Raw genomic sequence first — 22,648 nt, 5'->3', positions numbered from 1 at the left:
GGTAACACTTTCCTTGACCTCATTCAGTTAAAATTTTTTTTAAACATCTGAGAAAGAGGGCACCCCTGACTTCATTCAGTTTAAATGAATGCGTAACACAAGGGCAAGCAAGCATCAAACAGAAGTGACAATGACTAAAATTGCAGTTCTGCTTCTCTAGTCTTAGAAAATTAAAAGCATGAATGGGTGCCTGGGTGTCTCAATCAGTTAAGTGTCAGACTCTTGATTTCAGCTCAGGTCATGATATTGTGGTTTGTGGGATCAGGCCCTGCATGGTGTTCTGCACTGACAGCATGAGCCTACTTGGGATTCTCTGTCTCCCTCTCTCTGTACCCCTCTCCCACTCTTGCTCGGTCTCTCAAAATAGACACGTAGATAGATAGATGGATAGGCAGACAGATAAATACGTACATAAAGCACCGACAGAATGGAGGTCCCAAAAAGAATTCCATGTCCTTTGACATTAGCATTCTTTCCTTTACTTCCTAACATAAAGACTTTATCCTGCTGAGGCTACAGAGATTGGGTTTTGCTTTTAATTGGCAAAGAAAATGCCTACAGGTCAAATATACAGTTCCTTATCCTACTTCTGGGGATAATCTCAGCTCAATTTCAAAAACCCAGGGGTTAAAAAAAACAAGTTTTAAAATCTATACCTTGCTGGCATCATAGTCTTGAAGTCTTCTCCTGAAGGGCAATCTTTCAATTTTAAAACAACTGTTTCTCCACTTTTCATTTTTTGCCGTTCTATAAAGAATGCAATTTATTACTAAAAGATAATCTCTGCCTTTTCATTGTTATTAATGTTTGGAGAGGAAGGAAGAGATGTAAAATGAATGATTCAATTGTACAGTAGGTATTTAATGAATGCTTGCTCATTGCCTTTAATTTCTTATGTACTTACATAGTTTTAGGAATTTTATTCCTTAAGTATATAGGTACTTATAATAGTGCAAAAATATTCTTTAAAAATTTTTACAATTGTTATTGAAATCAGTCTCACATTTTTACTTTTAATTTCTAAGTGTTTTACATACATAACTCTCAAAGGTTTATGGGGTTGCCAAAAATACTCGCCATATAAGGAAACATGGTATGAATAACTTATGTATGGTCAAAGGAAATTAGGGGTGGAGCCAGGAATAAGACTCAGTCTCTTGTTTCTAAGTATTTGTTTCTTTTTTTATTAGCCAAAGTAATATAGAAGTTTCAAAGATTAAAAATCTGTTAAGTCATATTTGCAATTTATCATTATTGGAGGAGTATGTTTCAGAAAACAGTAAAACAAACAAAAAAACAACATACTTGAAACTTCTTCAAAACCATCCCAGAATTCCTTAACATTGGCATTTGAAATAATGCTGTCTTTGCAGTTCAAGAGATCAGCTTGGTGGTCTCCAAAATCAAGACTAATTGACTCCGCCTTCCACAAGCTAATGTTCATTTTCTTATGCACACCAGAAACCACTGCAGGCTTATAAATAGATAGATCAATAAATAAGTTAAAAGGTATATAAGGACACTCAAAATTTGATTTTATATGCACATACAACAAATGGATAACAGCTTAAGTTGCAGGACTAATGACAAACTGTGAGAATAAAAGAGACTATTAAAAATAGTCCCTGACCTGGAAAGATGTTTACAATATACTGTCAAAGAGAAAAGATAACGGGAGAATGCCATATAAAGTACACTGCCATTTTTGAAAATTAAAATGTGTAGTAATTTTTAGGAAAGAAGTCCAAAAAGCTATACTAAAAATTTTTGTTCTGGGCAGTATAAATATGGATTTTTGGTTGCTTTATCTATAGACTAATTTTTGAAGATAGAACACAAGCTACTTACACATTTGTATGTATCTAACATACATAATAAGATTTTACAATAAAATACATACAGTCATTGAGATTAAAACATAATTTGTATCACTTAAAACACACAGGAGGTTCTTTACCTCCACAAGGATCATGATAAATAAAAACATTAAATAACCAGGCATAACATTAAATTTCAAGCTTAAAAGTAAGTCTTCCTTAAAAGTCAGTCTCTCCTTTGAAATCATATGAATTTGAATTCCCTCAAGGCTATTTAATCCTAAAACTAACAACTGAAGATTTATAGCTTCTAAGACTCCAATGCTGATGTAAAAAACAAAACAAAAAACAAACACACAAAAAACAAAACAAAAACCTTTAAGATAGTCTGATGTACTGTTCTTAAGGTGTTTTTTTTTTTTTTTAATTCCTTTATTATAAAAGAAGCAAAAATCTGGGATATGGAGAACAAAGAAAGTTGTGATTTGAGAATCTCTTGTAAAATATAATATATAGTAAGTAATCTTAAACTTCATTAAGACAATTAAAATTTGGGGAACCATAGAGCATAATAACCTTTGGCTTGGGTTATCAGAAAAGGTATCTCAAAAGAAAAGAAAAACAACAAAAACCATCCTTGAGTCTAGTTAACTACTTGGGGGACTATTCCATTAAACCTCTTTTCAAGGGAGTAATGATGTACATCCAACATTTAAAAATAGGTTCAGTTAGGGGCGGCTAGATAGGTCAGTAGGTTGAATAACTGACTCTTGGTTTCGGCTCAGGTCATGATCTCACGGTTCATGAGATTGAGCCCCACACTGGGCTCCACACATTGACAGCATGGAGCCTGCTAGATATTCTCTCCCCCTCCCTCTGCCCCTCCTCTCCTCACACGTACGTGCACAAAACACTGTCTCTCTCAAATAAGTGAACTTAAAAAAAAAAATCTTATCAGCTATTAGATAATTAACTATTATTGGCAATTTATGTATTAATTCCCAGCCCCTATTATGGCTATCCAGGAATACTCCTAACCAGCCCAATGCCACTCTTTCTAATGGTAACCATATTGTTAAAAAAAAAAAAAAATGATAGAGGCAAAATAACTAGTGTATTAGAATCTTCTGAAGCAGATTCCTAGGGTACGTACCATCATCATCATCTTCCTGAAATAATGGAAACCTACCTAATTTGACTCCTTGTCTCTAGTCTTATTTTCCCCTAATTCAACTTTCAATCTGCTTTGCTGTCAGTTAATTTTAAAATGTCAATCTGATTACTTTGATTCCTCAAATAAAACCAACAGCTACAGAATAAAATTCAAACTCCTTAGTGTGATTAAGGCCCTTCATAATCATAACTCTAATTACCATTTCCTCACCATTATCCCACAGAACTCTTATCTGTGTTCCAGGCAAACAAAACTACTTAACAGTTTCCCAAGCACCTGATGCTTTTGATTATTTCCAGTATCTTGTTCACATCCAGAAAATTTTCACTTAACCCGAGACATCAATTCAGACTACCCCTTTTGAATTAGTACTCTAGCCTAATCATTCCCTCTTTTGGTTTTTTTAGAGTACCTTAAAATGGTCCTTAGCATATTTAATGTATTTATTAAAATATTTCCGTTGACTGTTCAAGCACACAGAAAATCAAAAGGTCTAAATTATGACCCACCAATGGCATCAGGGCTTCAAGGAGAGCCAACCAGAAAAAAAAGAAAAAAAAGAAAGAAAGGAGGGGGAACTAAATATTGTATATGTGCAATGAATGGGTATGATTTTTTTCTGGGGAGAAAGGAAACAAGCTTTCTTCACAATGTGAAAAGGTTTAGTGACTTAAAAAGATTAAGAAACTTTGCACTAAAATAGTTTGCTCATGTACTTATTTTTATATAACTTACTCATTTTATATATCTTTAATGGCCAGCAAAAAGACCAGGTTTTATTAGGTACTCAATAACTACCTGCTCAATGAAGAAAGTAAAATAAAATAGCAAAGAATGTTTTCCAGAAAGCAAGAAAAAACAACATGACAATAGTAAGTCATGCAAATTCTCAATTTTGTTCACAATTTTTGTTCGCATTAATGTAATAAACTGCCATCTGACATGAGTGCCAAACATTCTATCAAAACTTTGGTCAAAGGGAAAATCATTTTTATTTGAACAGAATTAAATAATGGCGTTTGTCATTCAAGATCTGATGAACTAACACATCAATAAATGCTCTACGGATAAACATTAAAGGCAAAAACATCTACACTTTTCATTAGTCCAAGGAAAGTGCTTCTAGTATTAACACTTTAATAATAGATACGTATCTGTTAACTGGATCAAAGTACAAACGTAAAAAAAGGCACTGCCAAATTTGGTAAATATATGGCTTTATTAAAAATCTGTTGACTGATAGCTAAAAAAATGAAACATCAAACAACCCGTGCTTCCCTGTTAATTCATATAAATCTGACCAAAGAATATAAATTCAGAACCAGCAATTCTGGTAACCTTTTTGTTTTCGAGATCTGACTTCCAAATCCAGTAAGTACTATCTTTCCCCTTTCTTCTTATCCAACCAGTTTCAGTTTCCCTAATCAGCATAAAATACTCACTTGTCCATGTTTCCAACACTCTCTGAAAAGCTTCCAATTATTAATATTTTTATAATCCTGAAGCCACAGAATATGCTTCTCGCAGATCCAAGAATGTGGCACGTCATTGTACAACATACTGTTTTCCTCCGTGGACGAATTTCTGCACTCTTTAGGCTCTTCTTTCAGCTCTGGTTTTACATTTATCTTAGAGGCTTTATTTGGTGGAATTTTGTTTTCAACAACTGAAGCAATTATGTCATCAAGAATGTTTGGCATAGTTCTTCCACTTTTACCACTCTATTAGGGGAAAAGTTGTATTTTGAGAGGAAACATATATACATTTTTAAACTTTCACTAACAACTAACATTAACATTTTATCTGCCTTCAAGAATATCTAATCATGTCAGCAAATATGGATCTGTAGTCCCTACGCTGTTCCTAACAGGTATGAACCAGAAGTCTGGTGGTCTTCCATGTGAGAATCTGCCAGGTCTGCAAAAACTGCAACTGTGGCCTTTTACATTATTTTAGGACTAGGGCAGACAAGATAGATAGGTGGAATTTCCCATATACTTTTAAAGATCGCTAAAAATTTGTGCCTACCTATGCAATTACTGGTTTTTATTTTCTTCTGGTGTATAATTAAAACAAAAATGGATTACTAAATATTTTAAGTAACAAAACATTAACTTCCATGTGGTTTATTTCCCCTACTGGATAGATACATGGCTTTCAAATTCTGAAGGAGTTATCTTAGGGCTCTTCTGGCATGAAATGCCCCTCCCTCAACCTTTTTCACATGGGAAAAAACCTAAAATCTCCAACTTTTAAGCTACGAGATTTATAATGCAATTGGGAGTATGTCTGGTAATTGGTGTATTTTATTTCATTTGCATCTATTTGTTGTGTAATTCACAGCCAAATCCCCAAATCATCTAAATTTAAGGTCCATATGAAAACCAAAAATCTGGCATCTCACTCACTGGGGTTCCCATCGAATACACTGGGGCAAAGGCAATGCCAGCATCTGTAGAACCCACACGGAGCTTGCCAGCTGTTGTGGTCAGTAAATCTCGTAAGGTTGAGCCTTGTTCATTATTCTGGGACACAGGAGGTGATGTTCTGCTACTTGGAGAATCAGGATTGTCGTGTTCTCTCTCTTCTTTAATTTGATTTTCAAGGGCAAATTCTTTGTTTTCTGAAATACAACATTTACAAAATTCAAATAAAACTAATCATGCTGCTAAAGTACAGACAAAACTGGGACCCTACATTTGATAGTGAGAGATAAAAAGTGTAGCACTAGTGATTTATTCACCTGAACACACACCAGAGGATGGGTTAGATCCTTCAAAATGGAGTCAAACAGTTTGAATATGAAAAGGCCTTCCTCAATATCTTAGACATGTAGCTGAGTTTGCACCTGTCACAAATGAAAAATGCTATAGCTAAAACAGGGAGAAAGTATAGTTTAAGTTACAAATCTACTGCCCTGGTGGCTATAATGATATGCTCATCCACAAATGATTCTAACTACTTTTGATACAATCACAGGGAGGTGAGTTCCTAACAATAGAAAACAAATGTTTTACTGTATCCAAGCCATACATAATGCAAGCAAAACGCAAATGTAAACTGTTCTAAGTGAATATTATAATGTAGCATAGTACATTGTTGGTTATATTATACTCATCTATTATATACTTAGATAACTTCATTTACCTTTTTTTTCCTCTCTGGACTTTTGCTCTGCAAGATCTGCTAACCAGTGCAGTGGTGACTGGGATTCTGGAGGAGTTAACTTGCTGTCTGTGCTTACGTCACTCCCTGGGCTGCTGTTGCCATTACTCTCAGACTTCTGAGGGTTATTCTGCTGCTGAGACTCAGGCATGCACAGAGAAATTTTATTACTGTGATTAAGAACATTCTGTAAAACCTATAAGGGTAGAACAATTAAACTTTAAAAATACTACCTCTTCAATTATTCAGAGTTAAAAGTAGTAATATTTATACAGTAACATAAAAAACATAATTTACAAAACACAAGTCCTAAACTGATTTCAAATAGCAAAGATGATTAATTTAACTATGCAATTCATTTGAATAATTAGAAAGTTTTACTTACTTGAGATACACCATTCACTGCAGGAAAATTTCCAACCTGTATATTCTGTTTGTTAGTACAATGACAATGGGATTTAATACCATATTTTTCTCTAAGAGTGTGCATCGCATCTAGAAGATCTGTCAAAACTACAAAATATATAAGAGTGGTTAATAAAAAGATAGTTAAGACAATAAAATTTTTCCAGTCTTTTCTTGTGCAGGTTTTCTTATGTCCTTTCACTTTGCTTCCCATTTTTTCCTTCAATTCTTCCATCTCTTTCAGGTTTGATTATTCAACCAAATTCATGTTCTCTATTCTTTTCTCTCACCTCTATTCTTGAAAACTCAGTATGCTCAAAAAAAAAGGAAAATAACCTTTCATCATAAATCTAGTAAGCTTTTCTGCCACACTCTAGTTTCCCCCTTTACAATGGTTCCTCTGACTTTCTTCATCACTGGGTCTGGGCTGGCCTCATTAGGTTTATTACACACCAGATTCTAAGAACTGAACAAAAACAATTCAAGATTAGATAAACCTTACCTCTCCATTCTATTATATTTCTACGCACTCCTAAATAATCTAGACCAAGAAAGAGCTGTTACACTACTAAGTAAATAATGTACATTTATACTTACCAGAACCGGGTATAATTTGAGTTGGCATTAAATGTTTGTGATCATGAGGCTGTCCCTTCACACACTTCATCCAAGCATACAGTTCTTTATCTGTACGATTATAACATACATACTTTTATATCCGTCATGGTTTTATAATTATAAAATTGATAACATATATAAAGAGCTTAACAATTATATAAAATACCAACAGCAGGTCTCAAATTGGTTTGGTTGTTTTTTTTTTTTTTTTTTTAATAATAATCATTTTTTTAAATTTTTTTTAACGTTTTATTTATTTTTGAGACAGGGAGAGACAGAGCATGAACAGGGGAGGGTCACAGAGAGGGAGACACAGAATCCGAAATAGGCTCCAGGCTCTGAGCGGTCAGCACAGAGCCCGACACGGGGCTCGAACTCACGGACCGCGAGATCATGACCTGAGCCAAAGTCGGCCGCTTAACCGACTGAGCCACCCAGGCGCCCCTGGTTTGGTTGGTTTTTAAAAGACTAAGTTCCACCATTCCGAGAATTTTATAAAAACAAGATACAAAACTGATATAATGTTATTTATCCTTTTCTGAAATTACCATTCTTTATTGTCATTAACGTATTAGTTACCTCTATCTTCCTTGTCTAAAATATAAGCTGTTAGAAAGCATTTACAAGTTATTGTGTAGGTTCTGGAGGGGAAAGTTGGAAAGTTTTTAAAGAAAACCAGTTTTAGACTGGATTTGAATTTTATTTAGTTTGAAACTTCATCAAACAATAGTTCTAGATTTTTTTATGCTGACTTTAATGAGCTTTATGGTATATACTGAAGCTCACAGAGCCACATCATAAGTAACTGTGTATGTCATCAAATTTATAGAAAAAGATTTCCTTGAGATCAAGGCACTGAATATTATGCTAATTACTGTTATATAAAGCTATAACCTAGCCAATAGGAGTTTATCACAATATTTGACAGTGAAATAGAAATATATAGATAACAGAATATATAACTGAAGGCATAGAGGTTAAAAAAAAGATACAATGACTATACTTTTAAAATTAACAGCACTGTGAATATCAATAGTAATGCAACTACTAAGGTTTATTATACATACCCTATCTTATTCCAAAAATGATACATGCTCATATACATGCAAACAGTATAGAAAAATATGATAAATTAATTTCTTTACTTGGGCAAAGGGAAAATAAAAGTAATATGGAAACAGGAAAAAAGAATATAAAATGCATGTGATGAAGTTTTATAACAGTGGAGCTAATTTTTTAACTAAAAATATCCAAATACATTTGTATAGTTTTGAAGATAGGTAACTGCCCAGACTGCATTCCTTATTATAGCCTCACATTTTACTTATATTTATGTATCTTTTGCATGTCACAGAAACACCCAGCTGTGATGTTTGGAAATGTGTCCCCACTCTAGGGGTCTTTTTGTTTATGTGCTGGGTGTCTAAGAAAAAGGCTCTAGTAATTTTATCAGTGGAAAAGATACTGATAGCTAAATCATGGTTTATCGAGTTAAGTATTCTGAAAGAGTTTGTTGGATATGAAAATGACATATATCATTTTTAGACATTAAACAGTTTTTTATCACTAAACATGACTTTACTTCTAATACTTCCACAATTCAAATCCTCTCATTTCATGAAGACTTTATCCCAAACAAATAACTAAAAATTTCAGGTTACCAATATGAGGTAGCTACTTCTAAAACTGCCTTGGATAAGCTTTTTCTAAAAACACTTTTATCATGAGAAAACGTGAATTTAGTTACTTCTTTTTAAATTTTATATTATCTTTAACTGTATCAACAAGTAGAACACTGTTTTAGTGACATTTCATCTAAAATAATAGCTTCAAAGACTACTGTTAAATATAATAAAGACTTCTTCATTCTCTAAGAACTACGGGACAAATTGATACTAGTGGAAGCATATTCTTGAACATTTTGATCTGAACTTTATGGACCAATTACTCAGAAAAATCAGTTCACACGAGTTAAATATTCAATTGTGACTTATGTGCACGACTGTGTAATTAACAGGTCTTAGAATAGAGTCTGAAGGGAGCAAAGCCTATCCTAAATTGGGCTACATTAAAAAACTACCTGCTGAAAGGAGTGGGTGGATCTACTAATCAGGATAAAAAGATGTAGACGCAGTTTTTATTCTAGGAAATCTGGACATTAATAAATTTACCAAACTTCTTTAATCTATTGGGGGGGGGGAACCTCACACACATATCATTTCCAGATGAATGATCCTAAAGAAAATGAACATTATAAAAATTTCAATTTACAGAAAGTTATAAACCAACCTCTAGAACTCTTCCTTTCCTTTGCCTTGTAGCAATCTAAGCAGACCACAAATCCACATTTCTGGCAGACCCAATGAATGTTAAACAATGTTGCTTCACATGCATCACACATTTCCCGGACTCCTCTCACTGCTCTTTTCCAGGCGATTTTGGCTGAAACACAGAGAAATAAAAATTTAAAGGCAAGTATGCTCCTTTCCACACAATTTTTGCTGAAATACACAAACACAAAAATTTTATGGCAAACCAAGAACTCTGAAGGATATAACTAAAGATCAACAGATTTCTTGAATCAGTAATTCTCTTCAGAAGACTTACATCTAATGGAGTTTCTCAACCTTAGCACTTTTAAGATTTTTGACTGAATAATTCTCTGTTATGAGGGACTATTCTGTGCAATGTAGGAAGTTCAGCAGCATCTATGACCTCCACACATTAGATGTTAGTACTCTACCATCTACTCCTGACCTTTCAGTCATGCAACCAAAAATGTCTCCAGTCATTACCAAACATCCCTTGGGGGACAAACCACTGATTTAGGAGAACGGAAGATTTAGCGTAACTCATATATTAGGTGCTTTACATATGTAAATATAATTACTTTCTAAACAAAGCTATGAGGTAGTTACTCCCATCTTACAGTCATACAGTTAAAAGCAGGAAATAAAGTTGAGATTCAAATATAAATCTATCTGATTCTAAAACCTGTGATGAACCACAGCAGATTAAAAATAAATGGTATGGACTGTGTCTTATGCTGGCAAATGCTGAAATTTCCCCATTCCACATCTGAAGTATCCTTACCATGCTAACTTATGTCATAATGGCAGAAACAGCATAGTGCTATTGTGACTTCATGAATTGTTAATACATTCAGTTGGAAAAGATGTTGATTTAAGTACACATAGGTGCCTTTGTACATAAAAAAAGTGTTATCAAATTAAAATGTCAGTAACACTAGATAAAATAAGGGACTGTTCCTATTAAATATACGTCAAAGAGAAATTCTTAAAATCAAATTTGTACAGTTGTATATTCTAAGTATTTAACTTCCTTACCATCCTTTTTCACCCAGGACAAAGCTGTTTTTTCAGATGTTACTAACTGACAGAACTTATCACCTATTATATCCAAGATGTATTTTGAAGTTTCTACGTCTAGTTCATCATCTTCATAATTTTCATGTGTCCATAAGCTCATAGCTTCATCGTCATATTGGTCAGGAGAAGAGAAACCATCTATTCTAACCACTCCATTTTTACTAAATGACAATCTGAAATATTAAAACATAAAAGGGTTAGACACCAGTCCAGTTTTTTTTTAATGTTTACTTATTTATTTTGAGAAAGAGAGTGCGAGTACAGGAGAGGCAGAGAGAGGATCCCAAGTAGGCTCTGAGCTGTCAGCACAGATTGAGTCACCCAGGCACCCCAAGACACCAGTCCAGTTTTATAAAGTTGTAAATTTATAATTAATTTACATTTTTTGTATTATAAACATGTAAATTACATTTGTTAAAAAAAAAAAACAAGAAAATAGGGTAGTCCTTCATATACACACACACTTTTCATTATTAATTAAATTTAACAAACTTAAATGACTCCCATAGTGTTACACAAATGGCAATGATAAGCAGCACCAATTTTAGGTTATTTCAAGAAATAAGATTTTTCCTATCAGTTATACTTAACTATTTATTTCAGTCAAATGAAAATTGTGTCTGAGTGTTCGATGAGGACAAGAGTTAAAATGTTGGCCAAATGTTGCCTAGAGCAATTCTTTTACTTTATACATAATCTAAATCAAGAACCTCTAATACTGAAAATGCCCTAAATCACCTTAAGACTTTCACTGGGAGGATTTAAAAAATACCAAGTATATACATACATAGTTTTCATTAATTAAAATGACACTTTATTTATTTATGATTTAGAGGAAAGGATGAAACTCTTAAAAGTTTATTAGGAACCCAACTAAGTATACTTAGTTCCTCTCAGCTTGCCATCCAATTTACTTAACTACTCAATTCAGAAAAGTTTAGGGTAAATGGAAAGCAAAATTGCCATTTTCTTCCGGGTTGGTAGTTATTCTTCAGTATCATAGTACTTACTCTATTTACTCTCAACTGGGGGATATCAGAAATTCATTACAACTCATTCTCTATTTTTCAAATGGACAACACCAACAACATTCCTTTTCCCAGGCCCTTTTCTCATTCTTTTATTACCTAAACCTTTTTTTTTTTTAAACCAAATTTTCCCTTCATTATAATCCATCATCCTTTTTTGAACCAGATTTCTCCCTTTGTTATAATCTATTATCTTATTTCAGCTTTGTGTTATTATCTCTACCTGAAAATTTCTTTCCTTCAAATCTACTTTCCTTCTGTTTTCTTTTTCTTTTTTACTGCAATTCCATGTGCCCTACTTTCTACAACTATTCTTTAAAGTTGTTGATCCTTTGGGGATTGTTGGCTGGAAAAACCATGAAGTAAAAGTAAGAAATAGAACTTGGTTCTGTTCCTAACAATACATGTTCTTGGGGTCTCCACTGGGCCACCAGCAGAGGTGTATTTGCCAGAGCAAAGTGTTTCTTAACTTCTTAGGAAGTTGATGATTAGGAAAATATTTGCAGCTTATATTCATACACATTCATATGTGCTTGGTACGACTAAGGACCTTTTGTACTTTATCTCATTTAATCATGAAATCTCTCTGAAGTAGGTACCACTATAATTAGCATTATGCATATGAGATAGGATGAGCTATATAATCCTACTATAGTTAATAAAGTCATATAGGAAGCAAGAGAAAGAGCTGAATCTCAGGAATGACTGATTCTACCTGTGAAAAGTGATATGGTAGTATGATATGGTACTGACAAACCCTTTTTCTAATTTTATAACTCATATTTTTATAGCTACATGTTTAACAAAACATGTGGGTAGTCCATGTAATGGAATGACTTTGATTTGATACCTAGATTGTTTACCTAGATTTATAGACGATTTGTGATTGCTAACTAATATAAATGGTCAAAGTATATAACCATTTAAAAATTCCTTAAACCAAACAAATTGCTGCTTCCTATCATTTTCTAGAAAATACTATTTTCTCATTAAGGAAAAATAAAGATCTCAGAAGAGAAAGGCCATATGACCACAAGTAACAAGAGAATATGAATTTAGTCACATGGTTAGATATTATTAAATTTATCACAAAAAAGTTTAATACTCTCTTCTGATGTTTCAGAAACAAACTCAAAAGACTCACTCCCACCTCTAAAAGAGACCCTCAGAATGGCAGTATAATTTCCAATATCCTATAGACATATTTTCCCCAATTACATATTTCTACTCACCGTCTAAAGTAGTAAAATCTACAAAACACCGGGGAGTGGGTTGGTTCTTCTCCTTTTTTACTCCGAATAAGTCTACATTCTCGGCACTTTTGCAAATTAGGCCCTATCTCACAGCAGGAGTCATCCTGTAAAAAGGATTCCCCAGTTTGCTTCAGCTTCTTGACTTTACGCCAATCTTTTAATACCGAACGAGGGATGCCAGCTGTAAAACCAGTAGGAAATTATTAGCAAGATTACAACTTTTTAAAAAAGTACACTCCTTGAGATAAAGTTCAAGACAAGTATACAACTGTCACAACATATTAAGACTGTAAAAAAAAAGCAGACATTATACTTCTAGGTCCTCATTAATAACTAAAAGTCCACAGCAGCATTTCTATTTACTTACTATTCTATTAATCAAATGAATTCTTATGTCAGTATACTGGAAATGCAGAGCTGAGTAAATCTTCCAGCTGATTGAAATTTTTATGTATTAAATATTTATATTTGTACAATAGCAAACACAGGAATCATTCATTTCTATGTGAATCTATAGCTAAAAATATAGCCCTTCTACACAGGGATTTGGTATATGTAGGAGAAAGTTATTTCAAGATCAAGATATTTCAGGAAGAATCTGAAGACCAAAAGTTAGTGCTTTCAGAAACTACAGACTAATTCCAACATACTTATATTGTTTTGAAATATTTAATATGATTCTCCAAGGTAAGTGTGGTCCATTAAAGATAAGAGGTAATTTTATATAACCATTATTTGAGAGAAGAGGGGCTAATAAGCTGTCTCTTAGTATCTCTCCCTCATTATGATGTCCTCCATTTGATTCAATATACTGATGGAAGCAGTATCTTTTAGAAAATAAAAGGGATGAAGAAAATAAAGAAAAAAGCCAGTATTAACTTGATGGTCTTTTTTGATGGTAGAAAAGGCATCAGGGAAATCTAAAGGAAAAAAAAAAAAACCTCAAATGATTAACATTTGAAGAAATTATTTACTATGCTCTACATCACTGCACCATCATGTTTACTAACTTCAACTTAATTGTTGTAACACTGGCTCAAGTATCAAGTAGATAATCTGTCATCTACAGAGCAGAACTCAAAATATTATACATAAATTAAACTTTGCCTATTAAAAAATTTAAAGCATATTCTTTTTAAAACAACCTATGTTGGGACAAGCAAATATCAGACTCCTTTTTTAAAAAAAAATTTTTTTTGAATGTTTATTTTTGAAGGAGAGAGAGAGAGACAGAGCATGAGCTGGGGAAGAGCAGAGAAAGGGAGACACAGAATCCAAAGTGGGCTCCAGGCTCTGAGCTCTGAGCACAGAGCGTGACACAGGGCTCGAACTCACAAACCGTGAGATCATGACCTGAACCGAAGTCGGACACTTAACTGAGCCACCCAGGTGCTCCCAAATATCAGACTCTTAAAAGTGTACTTACATCTGTATGTCAGGTATGAGATTTGCTATTTCTGTCATGTTCAAAGATATTTCCTACCCTGTGCTTTCTAATCACTCTGATGTGTGGAAAAGAGGCAGTACAACTATTCTCCGGAGACGATCTAATTCTTGCAGAAATATGTAGCAGATCTCTGGCCTTGAGCTCCCACTATTACTTACCTGTTGACAGTGTGAGGAGTACAATGACAGCAAGATAGCACATCTTAACATAGGAAGTACAGAGTTTAAGCTTCGGGATGGCTCATTTAAAATCTGCTTCCAGTTATTAAGCACTTCTAGGATTGTTGCCTGGTTCTTTAAACTACCTGCTCTCCCCTCTTCTGTCTCTAACTTAGGACAAGCCATGTGGCTTAATCCACTAAAGAAAGACATATTATATGCACACACCACTTATGGAATAAAAATGTTTCCATAAGGCTCGTATGAAGAGTTTGCTATCTCCTCCACTGCACATAAAGCAGATTTCCCCTATAGACAGTATAAAAAATTCAGAGCTTTTAGAAGTCAGAATGAACAAGAATGGTACACTGCTCATAGATTTTTACTTGGCACACGTGATTCCAATCATTTATTTACTTTTTTTTTTCTGTTACACTTAGAATAAACTAAATTCAATGTATTTCTATTTTGACTAGAAAACAACTATTAACCAATATGCTTTTACATTACAGGTAATGGAACAGTTCAGAGAGTATGGATAACCATACCACTATGAACAATTTAAACAGTATTTATAGAACTGGACATTTCAAAGCAAATTTCAATTCTGTGACACAAAATAGACAATCTGAAGCTATTTTTAATTTAAATGAATGGATGAATTACAAAGACACAAAGTCCCAGGTCATAGAGACAGTTTGTGATATTGTGATTTTTGTTTCTAAACTAGGCGACACACAATGGTAGCGGACTCCTTTTATGAATTTTATTATAAAAGTATTCACATAATAAAATAACTTTATCTTTCAAATCTATACATCTAATTTATTGCCAATATCTAAAATCTAAACTTTGAGAATAACACATTTAAATCAACAAAAAATACCTAGTATTCTTTTATGCCATAAGAACATTTTCATCCTTAGTTCTCAATTTATTAGCAAATACTCAATCAGCTGCTCTAGCCAACAGAAAACTATGGAGGAAGAAAATAGGAAACAAATACATGCTAACCTTTAATCTTTGATAGTCCATCACTTAAAAAAATTTTTTTTTGAGATATAGCAATTAATTCTGATTATATAGTCTGGTTTTGTGTATCATAGGACTTTGGACATATTTAAATTTGATGGGTAATTTCAGTTCATAAAATTATATAAGAAATTAGTCACAGAAAAACAACCAACTTTTAATTAGCAGTATGGAAAGGCAGCAGATACAAAGACATTCCAAAGCAATAGATAAAATCTCTTGTACCTGGCTTTAGAAGGTACTAAGAAACACACTATTATAGGAGTTATGTGTATATAACTTACACATGTGTAACAGTGTATGTAATCACATTACACTCTCTAAGTACTGACTTAACTCACTCTTTTTGACTATGACTGATGACAACCCCAATAACCATTAGATAAAGGTCATATTTAATTCATGAGGCAGATGATCCACTCAAATATGGAAGTTAGATTTATGAACTCCCAATTTACAGAACTTTTCTAGACAGCCAGAACAAAGGCAGAACAACTCTGCCCATAATTAACAGATGGCAATGAACAGTCAATATTATTTTGGACTTGACAATAGATGGGGCTTAGAATACCCTCTCTGAGGCTAAATGTTAGTTACTAAGGAGAAGAGATTTGACTAAGCAGCACAACTTGGAAGGGGGTGGGATGCTGATTCCAGTCTGTCATTGAACTCTTACTTGGGAACCTATACTCACTGTCAACATGAACTAGAATATGTACTTAAGAGTTAATTTTATAAACTTAACTTCACAAGAGTTTTCTAAGTGTTAAAAGTTGGAAGATTCCTATCTCTGTTTTCTGTAAATTTAACTCAAGTATCTATCTGTATACCCAACACCAAAGGAAATGTCACGTGAAACAGAAAAGAAACAATTATTGACCACACTATGCCTCCTTAAGAATTCACTGGGGAAGCAAAACACATGAGAAAAGAAAAGGCAACACAGTACACAATCCAATACTCAAATAAATGGCATGTATATTGTATCCTCCGATGTCAATCTCCCTCTCTTTCTTCTGACTATATTTGCATTTCAGTCTGTCAGCCTTTCTGTCTCTAGTAGAGCTTCGTTCTTTCACTTTCTGACTGTCCTTTTCTATGATTCCATCCTCCTGTTTTTCTGTCCTTCACTTTGCCTCTGGTTTCCACACAGGCATGTGAAAAAACCTCATTCAGTGAAAAGGCCCAAATACAAGCCTTCAAGCATCCAAAGTACTTCTTGAATGTCCACACTGTCAGATATTTCATATATTGTATGTGGATGAATACATGGATATAGTGAAACTATTAAGTGCTTTCTGCATTGTGCAACATACCTAAAAAGAAATAAGCAAACTGAGAAAAACTACTTCTAGAGTTAAAAACCTACAGAAACACTTTGGAGTGAACATTACACTTATTTTGCCTTGCTAAGGCCACAAATGAAATACAATCAGTTTTGAAACTTTTACTTACAGAAATTTTTCTTGAATGTAGAAATGAGCACACAAAACCAGAATCCCCTTTTATTTAACTTTTACCCAAAATAAAGAACTTTTTGAATGAGTGGCAATATTAGTTAAATAGAAGGTAATTTCAAAAAGCTTTCAATTTTGTTACCAGATGAGAGAAGGGATACAGGGCGTATCCACACTAAGTGAAGTAGTATTCTTCTAAAAATGTGACTTAAAGGAAGTACATGTGACTAGGATTTTTTTCACAACCACATCATGTTAAAGGTAAATAGCTAATTTTAGGAATCCACTTGACAGTACTTAGAAATGGTCAAAATTCTGAGTAACTACTGAATCGGTTTTCGTCAGAGTGCTAGGTAGAACATATTTCTACAAGTCTTTTAAAAATGGAGAGATAGGTCTTCTCTCATTTTCTTTTATAGGGTACTTGGGAAATGCAGAAATGAGGTCTACGAGCACATACATTATGCTAGGGCAGACAAATAAAAGTCAAAAGATGCCCCTGTGCTCACTCATCTTGACAGAACCTACACCATTATTGCAAGAACATGCAGCCCATTTTGCCTGAGATAAAAAAGTAATTAACTTACCACTATTACTGTTGCTCTGCAATTTCAATTTACTTTTTTCTTTGGCACTCCTGCTGAGAACCCCATTGGGTTTTAAATCTTCTTCTATTTCACCTTTTCTCTTCTGCAAGTCATTTTGCTTCTTTTTGTAAGTTGGCTTAGGTTGCCTCTTAGTCCTTTGCTCTGACTTGCTTTCACTTTCATCTGAGTCTCCACTTTCAGAGCCAGATTCGTAAGTTCTTTTGGCTTTTCTCCTAGTGACTTTATCATCTTTTATGTATTTATCAACTATCATCTTACTATCTACACTATTTTGTATGTCATTGGATGTAGAGGCTATTAAATTGACAGAACATGGCTTGATAATTTCTGATACAGAATTCCCTGAATTTTCCATTTTATTAGTATTTTTATCTTCCTCTGAGTGTCTAGTAAGCCAGGCCTTTTTCAGTTTAGTATGGTAGTTAGGTTGACTTGTCTGGGATGCTTGCCCATTTCCTACAGAGTTTGCTTTGTTTATTGTACTACAGGCTACAGTGCTATCCGAGAGAAGGGAGGCTGAAGATGTCTGATTTTTCAGAGCATTAGGCTCAGTCTCGCTGACATTACTACTTTTGTACTGAGCTGCAGCCAATGCTGCCTTGTGCTTTTTTAAATGGATAAAATCAGTTGTGCCTGAGAACCCAGAGCTGGGCTGAACAGCACTTCCTGTCTTACTACTGGCTGGTGTAACTGGAGCTGTGGTGCTGACCCTGCATTCTTGTATCTGAGCCACTGAATGACTGACACTTTTTGAAGAGGTACATTCTAAGGATTTAGAGGCCAAAATGGTATTCGATAAAGAGTAAATTATTTCTGAACCCCCCCAGCTGGAAACACTGGTGGTAGTGGCAGCAGATGTGAATACATCCGTTTTGGTATTACACACTGTATTTATGGCAGACATGACTGAACTGGGAACACTGCCCTGTGAGACAGCCTGGACATTTTTTTCAGATTTTATGTGAGCACTGTCTGAATTCACACTTGGCAGAATGATTCTTCCAGTCTCCCCAGCTTCTGCTGGTTTGAGACAATCTGTTTGATTTGCCCCAGTTGAAGATCTTTCACTAACTCGATCTTTGGAAGCTAACTGCATTGCTGGCACACTCTCAAGTTTTGTACTAGATGGTGGACGAACAATGACAGATGCCATAGCAGCCTGTGACTTTCCACTGCTTTTCTCCACATGCCATTCAGCTTTCTCTTTGCTGAGGTTATTATTAGATTTCCACATTTCTGACAAACTCTGTTCAGAAGAACTCTTAAAATTGGCCTGAGAGTCTTTCGGCTCTGGAATTAGAGTTGGAGGCTTTTGTGATTCTTGAACTTTCCCACCAGCATTTACAGGCATCACTGGGGTTAAAGTTGGAGGGGAAAGACTACTATAGTTGCTTTCCTTTCTTTCCAGGCTGTGATGGATTGGTGGGTGAAATACTGGTGCTCTATGTAAAGCAGGCATGCTCCGGAGTGCATTTGTAGAAGAAACTGTCAAATGGGTAGGACTCCTACAATCATTTCTGAAGGTTGTTACCGAGTGAGAAGCAATTTGATGGGGAAGATGTTCTGGTATCTTGCCTACTAAACCTTCACTTTCTGGTTGGTGTTTAATTAAGGGTGGAGGCTTTGAAAGAGATGATATAAATGAAGTCAGAGTTTGAGGATTAGCTGTTGCAGCAAGGGTATTACTCTGTTTTTCAGTGTAAATATGTGAAACCTCTTTGGATGGATAGGACCTTGGTGGTTCATTGACCACACTATTAGACAATGTAGTGAAATAGTTACTTTGGGGCAAACTCTGAGGCACTGAGTGCTTCATTTTATAAAGATCGGATACTGAACATTCTACATCCTTGTCTTGTTTGACAATGACATGGCTTTTAGGGCTAGAAGATGACAATGCTACTCTGGAATAACTATCTCTCTCACCCTCAAGCCCCTTGATTTTAGTTGTAAAGGGAGCAACATCAATACTTTCTTGAAGGATTCGACGGTGTTCCTCTTTATATTTGTGTAATCTCTCTCCAGTCTCCTGGGGTTGTCTCTGTAATTGATTCAATACAGGATCCACAAAATGTCTATGCAATAGACCATCTTTTCCAGTCTGTGACCTATTCAGATCTAGGTCATTTTTTGCTGATGTGGATGCAACAGAACGTAATGGTTCAATGAAAGCTTTCCTCTCCAGTTCTCTGTAAAGAAAATACACATAAAGGTTTCTGTAACAACTTTTTCTGGTATGATATGAAGATAGCTTCTGCATAATATTATGAAAGGAAAACATGACTTTGCATGTACTTTGAATAATACAGAGTACATTAGAAAGTATATCAAAATGGAAACAATAGTACTTACTCAAAGCCTAGTTTTAAGATGTTTCTTAACTTAAAATTATCTGTTTAGAAATCAAATTAAGAAAAACTATGAAAGACGAGGTACTCGTAAGTTTTAAGCATTGGTGAACTTACTCTTTATGGTGATCTATTAAACTTTTTGTCAATGGTGGACTGGAATGTGCTGTAATTTTAAGAGACCGATGAGGCTCTGCACTGGAAGGTCTGACAGGAATGTGACTAAGTAATCCAACACCATCTGCTGAGGTCACAGGGGTGGGCTGATGTAACCAGGGACTGGGAGAATTCTATTTAAAAAAAAATATATACATATACATATATACATATACATATATACATATATATATATACGTATATATATATATATATATATATATATATCAGACTTCAATTACTAGAAAAAGCTAAACACAGTTATCACAGCAGGACTTTAATGTATATTTATGAAGCATAAATGACCTTTTCTAAATATATCTTACAAGAACTATTCAGACAAATAAATAACATAATTATATGGATTTTTCCATGTGATGTAGGAAAATCAATCAGTATCATCATAGTAATTTCCAAACATTTGTTATTTTTTTTATATTGAATGCAGATCTTGAAAGCATTGTCTTTTAACTTCTAAATGTACAGAACCTAGTTCATCAGATTTCCTAACATTCTAATACCATAAAAATATATACTGCTAATACAAAAAACAGAATTTGTTATTACTGAAGTACATGTCACCAGAAATAGAATATCAAGTTCATTTGCCAATTTCTGTTGTCAAAAATAACAAACTTTTTCAATGCATCAATTTACTTAGAACTGGCAGAATATTACATTTTGAAAGCCACTTGTACTTTGTTTCCACTACAAGCTATAAGCACTGTTGGACCATTAAACTTGGAAGTGTGGAAGTACAACAAAATTAATCTTTTATATATCAATATGCTGCCTTTCTCATACTGAATATTTGGTGATACTGATCTCTATGTTGATACTTAAAACTCTCTAATTACATGTGTAAGGATTCGTTCTATACTGACATTCATACACACATACACACTGACATTCTTCCAGAACATACTTTGTGGAGTTATACTTCACTGAGATATTGGGAAAATCCCCTTTGGTTTTAACAAAGAGAGTATATTTTACATCTCAAAGTGATAATGCAAAAGCAGTATGATATCATAACAAAAACATGCTGCTGTAAAATTATTTGGATTAAAAATATACATTATAAAGCATAAACCTCACATAACAGAAAAAATACATATATACACATTAGACACACATGCACATATGCATAAAGATCATGCAGATATGTTTAAAAGGCCTCAGTTTTACACTATCCAGAAATTTTAAGCTACAATCACTTATGGCAATGTTAAATTTTTGACTATAAAATACCAACAAAAATTATTTCCTAGTTGTTTCTTCACTGCTACTCACAATATTAGGATTAAGAGATCTTCATTTTTGTTCAAAATGTTACTTAAATTCACTGCTTTATAACTTTACATAACAAATGAAAATGTGATATGCTTGTTTTTAGTTTAACAAGTTTGTGACCAGTTAAGAAGACATTTTATGCCCTTAAATATATATACGGAGGCTAGATTGACACAACTGAGAGAAAAATACTACCCAAGCCACTTCTAACAGTTACTTAGACTGATTTTTCAGGGTTGGGAAATTATGGAAGACTCAAAATGATTTGCCAGCTCTCAGTTCCCATGTGTTCTAGTCTGTCTTTGTCCAGTATCAGCTGCATCTACATTTGTGCCACATGAGAGTGAACGGTCAGAGTAAAATGTGGGTGCATTAGGCACTAGGGTCACCAGGCCTGCTTTCAATAACAGTAAAGAGGATACTGTAGTAATTAGTGACTCTTCATTGACTTCAACTACTTAATTTATACATTCCAGTAAGATTCTACCTGCCACAAGTTCAATAGCACCATCAAGAATGGAAATGGGAAGCTTATGGATCAGATCAACATAAGCAAAATTCTTCTAGAAATGAGATCCTGCCAACATCAAATGTGGGGATGTTGGTGCAGAATAAATTGTGGAGTTCACTAGTGACTTCATTAAAGAAGACCAAAACTCACACAGAAATGGAGTCCAAAGGAGTTGATTATTTATTATGGGATTAAACCACAAGAAATATCCTTTAAAACTGTCAGAACTCTTAACTGCTAGCTGATGTCCCTTTACCAACAAGGTAAACAATCACAACTTAGGAATCAAGGAAGGACTTACTACCATTATCTATGTCACCACTGCTACCCAGAATATAACAATTCCTCTGACAGACTTGGCATGAGGAACACCACCCTTGCATTTATTACCAAGGCTCTACATAAGCAGTATTATCCCTAAGTGAGAAGCTCACTAGCATTACCTTCCAAATCATCACCCCCTCTTGCCTAACTTGTGAAAGATGTCAAAAATACAGAAGTTCATTGCAGCACTATCCATTATAGTCAAGGGGTAGAAGTTACCCATAAGTCCACTGACAAATGCATAGAGAAAATGTGGAATATACATATAATGGAATATTACACAGCTTAAAAAAAAAGAAAATCATGTTACATGCTACAACATGGATGAACTTCAAAGATATGCTACATGAAAGAAGCCACAAGAGGACAAATACTGTATGACTGCATCAATTGGAGTATCTAAAGCAGTCAGAATCATAGAAACAAAGTAGAAAGGTGGTTGGCCAAAGAATAGGGGGAAGAGGA

At 34.2% G+C, this 22,648-nt stretch overlaps 1 protein-coding gene across 5 annotated transcripts in view; it reads right to left on the bottom strand.

The window, feature by feature from the left end:
* JMJD1C (jumonji domain containing 1C) overlaps positions 1 to 22,648 on the bottom strand; it is a 260,706-nt gene that overhangs the window by 13,802 nt on the left and 224,256 nt on the right. For 4 of the 5 annotated variants that reach the window (XM_078434303.2, XM_078434302.2, XM_060642645.3 and 1 more), the window contains 12 exons: positions 20,017 to 20,189; positions 17,531 to 19,740; positions 12,829 to 13,030; positions 10,527 to 10,741; positions 9,469 to 9,621; positions 7,159 to 7,248; positions 6,542 to 6,669; positions 6,139 to 6,352; positions 5,400 to 5,614; positions 4,434 to 4,712; positions 1,306 to 1,474; positions 657 to 747 (listed from right to left, as the gene is read on the bottom strand). In XM_078434303.2, the coding sequence (XP_078290429.2) occupies positions 657 to 747; positions 1,306 to 1,474; positions 4,434 to 4,712; positions 5,400 to 5,614; positions 6,139 to 6,352; positions 6,542 to 6,669; positions 7,159 to 7,248; positions 9,469 to 9,621; positions 10,527 to 10,741; positions 12,829 to 13,030; positions 17,531 to 19,740; positions 20,017 to 20,189 (4,139 nt within the window). Of the gene's footprint in view, positions 1 to 656; positions 748 to 1,305; positions 1,475 to 4,433; positions 4,713 to 5,399; positions 5,615 to 5,734; positions 5,840 to 6,138; positions 6,353 to 6,541; positions 6,670 to 7,158; positions 7,249 to 9,468; positions 9,622 to 10,526; positions 10,742 to 12,828; positions 13,031 to 17,530; positions 19,741 to 20,016; positions 20,190 to 22,648 lie in introns of those variants that run through there. The other variant, XM_078434306.2, reaches the window with a different exon arrangement.

The sequence above is a fragment of the Panthera onca genome, chromosome D2 (genome assembly GCF_046562875.1).
Source record: "Panthera onca isolate mPanOnc1 chromosome D2, mPanOnc1 haplotype 2, whole genome shotgun sequence".
Taxonomy (NCBI): domain Eukaryota; kingdom Metazoa; phylum Chordata; class Mammalia; order Carnivora; family Felidae; genus Panthera; species Panthera onca.
Note: the sequence above shows the minus strand (reverse complement) of the source record. Positions and strands in the feature narration are given on the sequence as shown.